Genomic DNA, 13004 nt, shown 5'->3' on the forward strand with positions numbered 1-13004 from the left:
CTCACCCACTCACTCACCCACCCACCCACTCACCCACCCACCCACTCACTCACCCACCCACTCACTCACCCACTCACTCACTCACTCACCCACCCACTCTCTCACTCACTCACTCACCCACTCACTCACCCACTCATTCTCTCACCCACTCACTCACCCACTCACTCCCCTCCCTTTCACTCACTCACTCACCCACTCACTCACCCACTCACTCACCCACTCACTCACCCACTCACTCACCCACTCATTCTCTCACCCACTCACTCACCCACTCACTCCCCTCCCTTTCACCCACTCACTCACTCACCCACTCACCCACTCACTCACCCCCCCCCCCAGAGCGAGGTGGGGGTGCCCGCCTGTCGCGCTCCCTGGAGGAGGCCGGCTCGCAGCTCTCCGCCTTCTGCTCTGCTCTGGAGTCTGACGTGAGGGCCTCGTCGCCCGCCCTGGCCCAGCTGCTGGAGGCCGCCTGCCTCTTCTACCACGCTCAGTACCACGACGTGCAGGTCGTGGTCAGCGTGAGTACGCACACAGACACAGAGACACACAGTGACACACAGACACACACAGTCACACACACAGACACACACATGCACACATAGACACACACACACAGACACACACACACACAGACACACACACACAGACACAGTCACACACACAGACACACACACACACAGACAGACACACACAGACACACACACACAGACACACATACACACATACACAGACACACACACACACATAGACACAGAGACATACACAGTCACACACACACAGACACACCCACACAGACACACAGAGACATACACACACACAGACACACACAGACACAGACACACACAGACACACACACAGACACACACAGACACACACACACAGATACACAGACACACAGACACACACACACAGACACACACACAGACACACACACACAGACACACACACAGACACACACATACAGACACAGTGACACACAGACACACACACATACACACACACAGACACACACAGACACACACACACACACACAGACACACACACACAGTGACACACACAGTGACAACAACAACAACAACCGCCATTCGCCACTAAGTGGCGGTGACGTCACCACGACACTTGTGCCAGGCCATGTGCACCCTGAGGCCACGTGAAGTGTCGAACGCCCGCTGGCAGGAGGTCACGGGGCAGACCAAGGTGCCACGGGTCGACTGACTGAGATGACTGGCTGATGCACCACCTGTGCCCCCTACTGTGCCAACTGCTGTGCTTTAGCCACCCGGCGCTCCGCTCGTTGTTGTGAGCGTCGCTTCTCTGCCCTCCGTTGTTGTTGGAGGGCGACTGCATCCAACTGCCCAGTAGCATCCTTCACGAGCCTCCTCCACAGAGGCCGATCTTGACACCGCTGGTACCAGTCATCGGCAAGCCCACTCAGCTCCACGTCCTCCTGTACCACATCACTCCATCTCTTCACTAGCCCGTGCCGCGCCCGCTTTGCCCCCTCAATCCGGCCGAACAAAAGCTGTTTCGGCATGCGGTGGCTGGGCATGCGGGCTACATCACCCAGCCATCGCAGCCTTGCCCGCCGGAGGAGCTCACCGATGGGACCTTGCCGAGATCTTTCAAGGATTTGTGAGCTCCTCACACAATCCAGTCTGGTTAAACCCAGGATGGATCGTAGGCAGGCCAGCCTAAATGTTTCTAACCGGCGAAGATGTTCCATTAGGGGGGTCCACGTTTCGCAAGCGTAGAGAAGGGAGGGAATGACCGTGGCCGAGAAGACCTGAAGCTTAGTGCGGAGCGACAGACCAGGTAGCTTCCACACAGCGTTACGCAACCGATGAAAAGATATTGCCGCTCGACTGATTCGGAGTGAGACCTCTGCTGTTAAACTGGAGCCAGTCATAAGCACACTGCCCAGGTATGGGAAACTCTCCACTCTCTCTACAACTGCCCCATCACCGATCGGGAGTTGTGGGAGTGGAGTGTCCGATGGTACAAAATACCCAGGCAGGTGCTTCGTTTTGGTGGGGCTGATGGTAAGGCCCCACCTCTTAGTGGCACGCTCCAGTCTCAGCAGCAGCGTCTCCAACTCCTCCTCTGACTGAGCAGCTATTACCAAATCATCAGCATACATAACGTGGTTGAGCAATAGGGAGCCATCCCTTGACCGCACCCGGGCATCGATCAGCCTCCCATTATATCTGTACCATATGGAGATTCCCCCGGTACAGCTATTGAAGGCTTCATGAACTACGTGGTCAAAATAGATGTTAAATAATGTGGGAGCCAGAGGACATCCCTGTCGCACCCCAAGGTGTACAGGGAATGGCTCTGACTCCCGGCCACGTAGTTTTACCCGGGCCTGCTCACCATCATGAACGTCCTTAATGATCGTGAGCAGAGGGTCAGGTACTCCAAAAGCACAAAGAACGACCCAGAGCCCAGGCCTACTGATGGTATCATAGGCCTTGACCAGGTCAATAAAGAAGAGATGTAGGTCTTGTTAGAATTCCCTACACCTCTGCTGTAGCAGACGGACAGAAAATATGGCATCTGTGCAGGACCGCCCCATCCTGAAACCGCATTGGGGCTCCGCAAGCCTCTCCTCAGCGTGCCTGGCAAGGCGATGCTGAATAATCCTTGCCAGGACCTTTCCCGGCAAACTGAGGAGTGAGATGCCCCTGTAGTTGTTACAGTCTGTGCGGTCCCCCTTCTTAAAAAGGGGGACCACCAGGGCATCCTTCCAATCCTGCGGAACCCGTCCAGTGGTCCAGACTCTTATGATGTCATATAGGGCAGTCTGTGCACAAACGCCACCCTCCCTCAGCATTTCGCTTGGGAGATCATCTCTGCCCGCTGCCTTTCCTGGTCTCAGACTCCGGATCGCCTTCAATACTTCCTCAACAGATGGCACCTCAGCCAGCCACTCACAGGGGGTGACTTCATCCAATATTTGAGGCACCGCAGCCTCAGCAGGGTCATCCTCACTTTGTGCCACGATGTTTTCCTGGCTGAGGGATTTTCCCTCCCCCAGGACCTCACAGAAATGCTCAGCAAATCTGCGAACCTGTTCCTGGGGGTCGGAAATTGGATCACCGTTTTTTCCCCTAATGATGGTAATAGGTGTGGCGCTGCAGGTTACTTTTTTGATGGAGTTAAATAGAGATTTGTGATCACGGGCCACTGAGGCAGACTCCATCTCCTCAGCAACCCGCGACCACCACCCATCCTTGCAGCGCCTCACGGCTCTCCGAACCTCCGAGCGAAGGCTGCGGTAAGCCTCCTCATTCTCTGACGTGGGATTCTGTAGCCGATGGCAGTGGGCCTGTGGCTTTTTCTCAACCATCCTGAACACCTCCTCTGTCAGCCAGGGTCTCTGGGGAGGTCTGGACCGCGTACCCAAAGCAGCCATTGCAGCTGCATGAGTCACAGTCCTAAACCTCGCCCATTTACCCTCGACATCAGGAGGAGTCGGGGACGATGCCAATCCCAGCCGCAAACGATGATGAAATTCTCGCTTGCAACTTTCATCAGATAACTGAGACCAGGCCACTTTAGGTCGGAATGGGGTCCTGGGTGTACACCCACCACCGGAGTGGAAGAATGGCAGGCGCATCTTACAGATGACTAGTCGATGGTCAGAGGGCAGATCAGCTCCACGGTAGGTCCTGGTGTCAAGGACATGGGCTCGCATCCGCTGGTCCGTCACTATGTAGTCCAGCAGATGTTCTTGCTTGGACCCGGCATGCATCCATGATGTTGTGTGGATGCGCCGATGCCGGAACAGCGTGTTTTTAATTACAAGCCCATGGGCTGCACAAAAATCTAGCAGCCTCCTACCGTTGTTATTGAGCTGATCTGGCCCATGCCCTCCAATCACTCCAGACCAGGTGCCAGTATCATGACCAACTCGGGCATTGACGTCACCCAACATGATGACTCTATCCCGAGGGGCCACTTTAGCCAGCACCTGTGACAGGAGGTCATAGAAGGCATCTGACTCATCGGCTTTGCCTGCATCCCTCCACGGATGTTCATCTTCGGTGGGGGCATAAGTAACCACGACCACCATTCCTCGCCTCCGGTTGATGGGAAGGCGAGCCCAAAGTAGCCTGGGGCTTACAGCTTCCCACACCTCACCGCCATGCTCCCACGCCCCCTTCATTCTTTTGTTCAAAAGAAGAGCCACACCCTGTTGTTTGGCAGTCTGCTGCCCCGAGTAGAGGACTGTCCACCCCTCATGGTGGCAGGAGCCAGAGCCGTTCCACCGGACCTCCTGAATGCCGCATAGATCCAGGCGGTACCGGTCCAGCTTCCGACAGAGGAGTGGCAGCCTCTCCTCCGCAGTGAGCGTTCGAATATTCCACGTGGCCACCCGTAGTGGCTTTTCGTTGTTTCTGGAGTAGCCCCGAGGGTAGAGATTCAATCTCCTGGCTCCGCCAATTGGGGTTTGGCCAAGAGACGTCATAGACGCCTGGCCCCCCGGGGCCTCCGGCACAAGCTTATTAGTTACATATTTCAGTTTAATTCGTGGTTTCGTGGTAATTAATTGAAGGTGGAGGGGTTACCAGCCCCTCGCACCCGTCCAGAGCCCCCGTTTAGCCCCTGTGGTGGACACATTTGCCATGAGGGGAGGAGCCAATCAAAATTGGATCTCCCCCCACAGCACTGTCCACGACAGAGTTGCCCGTCCGGCACCGCGAGTTGGTAGGGGGTTGTTTTGCCGGACACAGACACACATACACACAGACACACACAGTCACACAGTCACACACACAGACACAGACACACACACACACACAGACACACACACAGTCACACACAGACACACACACACACACACATAGACACAGACACACACACAGACACACACACACACAGACACACACACAGTCACACACACACACACAGTCACACATACACACAGACACAGACACACACACATACACACAGACACACATACACACAGACACACATACACACAGACACACACACACACACACAAATACACACACCCAGACAGACATAGACACACACACTACACACACACACAGTCACACACAGTGACACAGACACACACACGCACGTGATCGAACCCACGAACCTCACGCGCACCAGGCGAGGTGGTGAACGTCTCCCCCCCCTCCCCCCCTCCCCCACCCCCCACCCCCCTCGCCCCTCCCCCCCAGGCCTACAAGAACTTTGGGTCACGAGTGACGGGTCTCAAGCGGCGTCTGGAGCAGCTCAGCGCCGGCCTCTCGCCCCCACCCTCGCCCCCCCCCTCGCCCCCCCCCTCGCCCCCCCCCTCCCCCGCCGAGGACGCCCCCTCCCCCCCCTCCTCCCCCTCGGAGGGGGGGGAGGGGGGGGAGGGGGCGGGGCCAACCTCCGGCCCGCCCCTTGAGGGGTCGCCGCGGCGACCCCGGTCCCCCGCGGCGGCCCCTCCCCCCGCCGCCGCAGCCGCCGCCGTTGCCGTGGCGACCGCTGCCGTCTACAGCCCCTCGCAGGAGCCCACGCAGGTGGGGGGTGGGGCCGGGTGGGTGGGTGGGGCCGGGTGGGGGGGGTGGGGCCGGGTGGGTGGGTGGGGCCGGGTGGGGGGGGTGGGGCCGGGTGGGGGGGGTGGGGCCGGGTGGGGGTGTGGGGCAGGGGGTGGGGCGTGAGAAGGTGGTGGGAGGGGGGGGTAGGGAGGGGGGGTGAGAGGAGGGGGGGTGGGGTGGAGATGGGTGGGGTGGGAGGGGGGCGTGGCTTAGACACGAATTGGGCAAAATTTATCTAACGTGGCAATCAGTCATCTCTCTATGTGTGTCTCTGTGTGTGTCTCTGTGTGGACAGTCCTCTACTCGGGGCAGCAGACTGCCAAACAACAGGGTGTGGGTCTTCTTTTGAACAAAAGAATGAAGGGGGCGTGGGAGCGTGGCGGTGAGGTGTGGGAAGCTGTAAGCCCCAGGCTACTTTGGGCTCGCCTTCCCATCAACCGGAGGCGAGGAATGGTGGTCGTGGTTACTTATGCCCCCACCGAAGATGAACATCCGTGGAGGGATGCAGGCAAAGCCGATGAGTCAGATGACTTCTATGACCTCCTGTCACAGGTGCTGGCTAAACTGGCCCCTCGGGATAGAGTCATCATGTTGGGTGACTTCAATGCCCGAGTTGGTCATGATACTGGCACCTGGTCTGGAGTGATTGGAGGGCATGGGCCAGATCAGCTCAATAACAACGGTAGGAGGCTGCTAGATTTTTGTGCAGCCCATGGGCTTGTAATTACCAACACGCTGTTCCGGCATCGGCGCATCCACACAACATCATGGATGCATGCCGGGTCCAAGCAAGAACATCTGCTGGACTACATAGTGACGGACCAGCGGATGCGAGCCCATGTCCTTGACACCAGGACCTACCGTGGAGCTGATCTGCCCTCTGACCATCGACTAGTCATCTGTAAGATGCGCCTGCCATTCTTCCACTCCGGTGGTGGGTGTACACCCAGGACCCCATTCCAACCTAAAGTGGCCTGGTCTCAGTTATCTGATGAAAGTTGCAAGCGAGAATTTCATCATCGCTTACGGCTGGGATTGGCATCGTCCCCGACTCCTCCTGATGTCGAGGGTAAATGGGCGAGGTTTAGGACTGTGACTCATGCAGCTGCAATGGCTGCTTTGGGTACGCGGTCCAGACCTCCCCAGACACCCTGGCTGACAGAGGAGGTGTTCAGGATGGTTGAGAAAAAGCGACAGGCCCACTGTCATCGGCTACAGAATCCCACGTCAGAGAATGAGGAGGCTTACCGCAGCCTTCGCTCGGAGGTTCGGAGAGCCATGAGGCGCTGCAAGGATGGGTGGTGGTCGCGGGTTGCTGAGGAGATGGAGTCTGCCTCAGTGGCCCGTGATCACAAATCTCTATTTAACTCCATCAAAAAAGTAACCTGCAGCGCCACACCTATTACCATCATTAGGGGAAAAAACGGTGATCCAATTTCCGACCCCCAGGAACAGGTTCGCAGATTTGCTGAGCATTTCTGTGAGGTCCTGGGGAGGGAAAATCCCTCAGCCAGGAAAACATCGTGGCACAAAGTGAGGATGACCCTGCTGAGGCTGCGGTGCCTCAAATATTGGATGAAGTCACCCCCTGTGAGTGGCTGGCTGAGGTGCCATCTGCTGAGGAAGTATTGAAGGCGATCCGGAGTCTGAGACCAGGAAAGGCAGCGGGCAGAGATGATCTCCCAAGCGAAATACTGAGGGAGGGTGGCGTTTGTGCACAGACTGCCCTATATGACATCATAACAACAGTCTGGACCACTGGACGGGTTCCGCAGGATTGGAAGGATGCCCTGGTGGTCCCCCTTTTTAAGAAGGGGGACCGCACAGACTGTAACAACTACAGGGGCATCTCACTCCTCAGTGTGCCGGGAAAGGTCCTGGCAAGGATTATTCAGCATCGACTTGCCAGGCACGCTGAGGAGAGGCTTGCGGAGCCCCAATGCGGTTTCAGGAAAGGGCGGTCCTGCACAGATGCCATATTTTCTGTCCGTCTGCTACAGCAGAGGTGTAGGGAATTCCAACAAGACCTACATCTCTGCTTTATTGACCTGGTCAAGGCCTATGATACCATCAGTAGGCCTGGGCTTTGGGCCGTTCTTCGTGCTTTTGGAGTACCTGACCCTCTGCTCACGATCATTAAGGACCTTCATGATGGTGAGCGGGCCCGGGTAAAACTACGTGGCCGGGAGTCAGAGCCATTCCCTGTACACCTTGGGGTGCGACAGGGATGTCCTCTGGCTCCCACATTATTTAACATCTATTTTGACCACGTAGTTCGTGAAGCCTTCAATAGCTGTACCGGGGGAATCTCCATATGGTACAGATATAATGGGAGGCTAATCGATGCCCGGGTGCGGTCAAGGGATGGCTCCCTATTGCTCAACCACGTTATGTATGCTGATGATTTGGTAATAGCTGCTCAGTCAGAGGAGGAGTTGGAGACGCTGCTGCTGAGACTGGAGCGTGCCACTAAGAGGTGGGGCCTTACCATCAGCCCCACCAAAACTAAGCACCTGCCTGGGTATTTTGTACCATCGGACACTCCACCCCCACAACTCCCAATCGGTGATGGGGCAGTTGTGGAGAGAGTGGAGAGTTTCCCATACCTGGGCAGTGTGCTTATGACTGGCTCCAGTTTAACAGCAGAGGTCTCACTCCGAATCAGTCGAGCGTCAGGTCTTCTCGGCCACGGTCATTCCCTCCCTTCTCTACGCTTGCGAAACGTGGACCCCCCTAATGGAACATCTTCGCCGGTTAGAAACATTTAGGCTGGCCTGCCTACGATCCATCCTGGGTTTAACCAGACTGGATTGTGTGAGGAGCTCACAAATCCTTGAAAGATCTGGGCAGGGTCCCATCGGTGAGCTCCTCCGGCAGGCAAGGCTGCGATGGCTGGGTCATGTAGCCCGCATGCCCAGCCACCGCATGCCGAAACAGCTTTTGTTTGGCCGGATTGAGGGGGCTAAGCGGGCGCGGCACGGGCTAGAGAAGAGATGGAGTGATGTGGTACAGGAGGACGTGGAGCTGAGTGGACTTGCCGATGACTGGTACCAGCGGTGTCAAGATCGGCCTCTGTGGAGGAGGCTCGTGAAGGATGGTACTGGGCAGTTGGAGGCAGTCGCCCTCCAACAACAACGGAGGGCGGAGGAGCGACGCTCACAACAGCGAGTGGAGCGCCGGGTGGCTAAAGCACAGCAGGTTGGCACAGTAGGGGGCACAGGTGGTGCATCAGCCAGTCATCTCAGTCAGTCGACCCGTGGCACCTGGGTCTGCCCCGTGACCTCCTGCCAGCGGGCGTTCGACACTTCACGTGGCCTCAGGGTGCACATAGCCTGGCACAAGCGTCGTGGTGACGTCACCGCCACTTAGTGGCGAAAGGCGGTTGTTGTTGTTGTCTCTGTGTGTCTCTGTGTGTGTCTCTGTGTGTCTCTCTGTGTGTGTCTCTGTGTGTGTGTCTGTGTCTCTGTGTGTGTGTCTGTGTGTGTGTCTCTGTGTGTCTCTGTGTGTGTGTCTCTGTGTGTGTCTCTGTGTGTGTCTCTGTGTGTTTCTGTGTGTGTCTCTGTGTGTCTCTCTGTGTGTGTCTGTGTGTGTGTCTCCACGTGTGTCTCCACGTGTGTGTCTCTGTGTGTGTCTCTGTGTGTGGCTCACTGTGTGTCTCTCTCTGCGTGTCTCTCTCTGCGTGTCTCTCTGTGTGTCTCTGTGTGTGTCTCTGTGTGTGTCTTTGTGTGTCTCTCTGTGTGTGTCTCCACGTGTCTCCACGTGTGTCTCTCTGTGTGTGTCTCTGTGTGTGTCTTTGTGTGTCTCTCTGTGTGTGTCTCCACGTGTCTCTGTGTGTGTGTCTCTCTGCGTGTCTCTGTGTCTCCACGTGTCTCTCTGTGTGTGTCTCTGTGTGTGTCTCCACGTGTGTCACTGTGTGTCTCTGTGTGTGTCTGTGTGTGTCACTGTGTGTGTCACTGTGTGTCTCTGTGTGTCTCTGTGTGTCTCTCTGTGTGTGTCTCTGTGTGTATCTCTGTGTGTCTCCACGTGTGTCTTTGTGTGTCTGTCTGTGTGTGTCTCTCTGCGTGTCTCTGTGTCTCCACGTGTCTCTCTGTGTGTGTTCTGCGTGTCTCTGTGTGTCTCTGTGTGTCTCTCTGTGTGTCTCTGTGTGTCTCCACGTGTCTCTCTGTGTGTGTTTCTGCGTGTCTCTGCGTGTCTCTGTGTGTCTCTCTGTGTGTCTCTGTGTGTGTCCACGTGTCTCTCTGTGTGTCGCTCTCTGTCTTTCTGTGTGTCTGTGTGTGTCTCTGTGTGTCTCCACGTGTGTCTTTGTGTGTCTCTCTGTGTGTGTCTCTGTGTGTTTCTGCGTGTCTCTGCGTGTGTGTCTCTGTGTCTGTCTCTGTGTGTCTATTTGTGTCTCTGTCTTTGTGTGTCTCTATCTGTCTCTGTGTGTCTCTGTGTGAGTGTTTCTGTGTGGGTGTCTCTCTGTGTGTCTCTCTGTGTGTCTCTCTGTGTCTTTGTCTCTCTCTGTGTCTCTCTGCGTCTCTCCGAATCTGTGTGTCTCTGTGTCTCTGTGTGTCTCTCTCTGCGAGTCTCCGTGTGTGTCTCTGTGTGTCTCTGTGTGCCTCTGTGTGTCTCTCTGAATCTGCGTGTCTCTCTGTGCCTCTGTGTGTCTCTCTCTGCGAGTCTCCGTGTGTGTCTCTGTGTGTCTCTCTGAATCTGTGTGTCTCTGTGTGTCTCTCTGTGTCTCTCTGAATCTGTGTCTCAGGACAACACAGAGATTCAGGACATGGAGCTGTCAGATGGAGAGGAGGAACAGAATCCAGACACAAACATCCGTACGAAGACTCACTCACCCACTCACTCACTCACCCACTCACTCACATACTCACCCACCCACTCACCCACCCACCCTCTCACCCACCCACTCACCCACCCACTCACTCACCCACCAACTCACCCACCCACTCACCCACCCAACCACCCATTATCCCACCCACTCACCCATTCACTCACCCACTCACACGCTCACTCACTCACCCACCCACTCACCCGCCCACTCACCCACTCACACACCCACTCACTAACTCGCCCACTCACCAACTCACTCACTCACCCACTCACTGTGTGTGTCTCTGTGTGTGTCTCTGTGTGTGTCTGTGTCTCTGTATGTGTCTCTGTGCGTGTCTCTGTGTGTTGTCTCCGTGTCTCTGCAGTTGTCCCTCCGCCTGTCTCCGTGTCGCTGGCCGCTGTCTCCCCGGCGCTGCTGCTGAGCGCACTCACGGCTACGGGGACAAACTCACCCACCTTGCAAGGTGACGCTCACCACTCGCTCACCACTCACCCACTCGCTCACTCACCCACTCACTCACCCACTCACCCACTCACTCACTCACCCACTCACTCACCCGCTCACTCACTCACTCACTCACCCACTCACCCACTCACCCACTCACTCACTCACTCACCCACTCACTCACTCACTCACCCACTCACTCACCCACTCACTCACTCACCCACTCACTCACCCACTCACTCACCCACTCACTCACCACTCACCCACTCACCCACTCACTCACCCACTCACTCACCCACGCACTCACCCACTCACTCACTCACTCACCCACCCACTCACTCACTCACCCACTCACTCACCCACTCACTCACCCACTCACCCACTGACTCATCCACTCACTCAGCCACTCACTCACCACCTACCCACCCACCCACTCACCACTCACTCACCCTCTCAACGTCTCTGTGTATCTCAGTGTCTCTGTGTGTCTCAGTGTCTCCGCGTGTCTCAGTGTCTCTGTGTGTCTCCGCGTGTCTCCGCGTGTCTCAGTGTCTCTGTGTGTCTCAGTGTCTCTGTGTGTCTCAGTGTCTCAGTGTCTCCGTGTCTCTGTGTGTCTCAGTGTCTCCGCGTGTCTCAGTGTCTCTGCGTGTCTCCGCGTGTCTCCGCGTGTCTCAGTGTCTCTGTGTGTCTCAGTGTCTCCGCGTGTCTCAGTGTCTCAATGTCTCCGCGTGTCTCCTCCCAGGGTTGACCAGTCTGCTCCAAACCGCCGTTGCCCAGGCGACCGCCAACCACCACCAACAACAACACCAACACCACCAACAACAACACCACCACCAACAACAACACCAACACCAACAACACCACCACCACCAAGCTGCTCCCGCTGCGACCGCCCTCCCTCAGGCCCCCGCACCATTGTCCGCAGCCCCGGCCCAGCGGGCCAACGCCGACCCCCGGTCGCAGCGCCCGCGGGCCGACGAGCCGCCGCCGCCAGCCGACGGAGTCCACGGCAGGGCGCGGCAGGCGGTGGCGGACAGACCGGGAGACAGACCTGGGGATAGATCAGGGGTTAGACTAGGGGACAGACCTGGAGACAGACCTGGGGATAGATCAGGGGTTAGACTAGGGGACAGACCTGGAGACAGACCTGGGGATAGATCAGGGGTTAGACTAGGGGACAGACCGGGAGACAGACCTGGGGATAGATCAGGTTAGACTAGGGGACAGACCGGGAGACAGACCAGGGGATAGACCGGGAGACAGATCAGGGGATCGATCGGGAGACAGACCGGGAGACAGATCAGGGGACCGACCTGGGGACAGACCTGGAGACAGATCAGGGGACAGACCTGGAGACAGACCTGGAGACAGATCAGGGGACAGACCTGGGGACAGACCTGGAGACAGACCTGGAGACAGACCGGCGGGGGGCAGGCGGGGGGGCGTGAGAGTCGACGGGGCCCCTGGACATTCTCCTCACCACCACCACCACCACCATCAGCCCGGGGCGGCGGCGGCGGCAGCAGCAGCAGCCGCCGCCCTCGGCAGCCTGGAGAGCCGCATTCAGGACTTCCTGCAGGGTGGGGGATTCCCCGGCCTGGCCGCCACCGGAGGCCTCCCGGACTTCGCCGCGGGCACGGGGGCGGGGGCCCTGCCGGCAGGCGGCGGGTCCACGCCAGTCCGCGACGAGGTGGGCGTGGGGGCAGGAGGAGGGGGAGGAGGAGGAGGGGGCGTTGGTGGAGCCACCCCGACCCAGGACGAGAGGGAGCCCAACGCCGCCTCCGCCGCCTCCGCCGCCTCCGCCGCCTCCCCGGTTCCCCTGGAGCAGAAGCAGCCCCAGCGGAGGCTCAAGCTGGCCGAGTGGAAGCAGAGGATGGGGCCGGAGCGCCAGGGCCTCCTGTTCGGCAAGCCGGCGGCCGCCGCCGCCGCGGCCGTGGCCGCCACCGTGGCCGCCACCGTGGCCGCCGCGACCGACGACGGCGGCGGCGGCGGCGACGGCGGCGACGGGGTGCCCGGCCGTGCCGCGACCCACGCCCCCGCCGGGTCCCCGGCCGCGCCGGCGTCTGGCGCCGGCCCGGCTAATCGTGGGTTCCAGCCGGCCCCGGCGGCGGCGGCGGCCCCGGCGGTGGCGGCCCCGGCCCCGGCGGCGGCGGCGATCCCCTCGCCGATCCCCTCGCTGCTCCCGTCGCTCGCCGGGA

General features: G+C 58.3%; 1 protein-coding gene across 2 annotated transcripts in view; it reads left to right on the top strand.

Annotated features, from left to right (window-relative positions):
* Nucleotides 1–12485, top strand: part of LOC142923275 (uncharacterized) — a 33934-nt gene extending 21449 nt beyond the window's left edge. The window contains exons 6-10 of one of the 2 annotated variants that reach the window (XM_076064319.1): nucleotides 340–518; nucleotides 5193–5519; nucleotides 10279–10348; nucleotides 10727–10825; nucleotides 11549–12485. In XM_076064319.1, coding sequence (XP_075920434.1) covers nucleotides 340–518; nucleotides 5193–5519; nucleotides 10279–10348; nucleotides 10727–10825; nucleotides 11549–12021 — 1148 coding nt within the window. In that variant the 3' untranslated portion in view covers nucleotides 12022–12485. The remainder of the gene's footprint in view (nucleotides 1–339; nucleotides 519–5192; nucleotides 5520–10278; nucleotides 10349–10726; nucleotides 10826–11548) is intronic. The other variant, XM_076064320.1, reaches the window with a different exon arrangement.
* The last annotated feature ends 519 nt before the right edge of the window (nucleotides 12486–13004 follow it).

The sequence above is a fragment of the Petromyzon marinus genome, unplaced genomic scaffold (assembly GCF_048934315.1).
Source record: "Petromyzon marinus isolate PM22_M1 ecotype Great Lakes invasive population unplaced genomic scaffold, UKy_Petmar_22M1.pri1.0 PM_Scaffold_38, whole genome shotgun sequence".
In the NCBI taxonomy this organism is placed as follows: domain Eukaryota; kingdom Metazoa; phylum Chordata; class Hyperoartia; order Petromyzontiformes; family Petromyzontidae; genus Petromyzon; species Petromyzon marinus.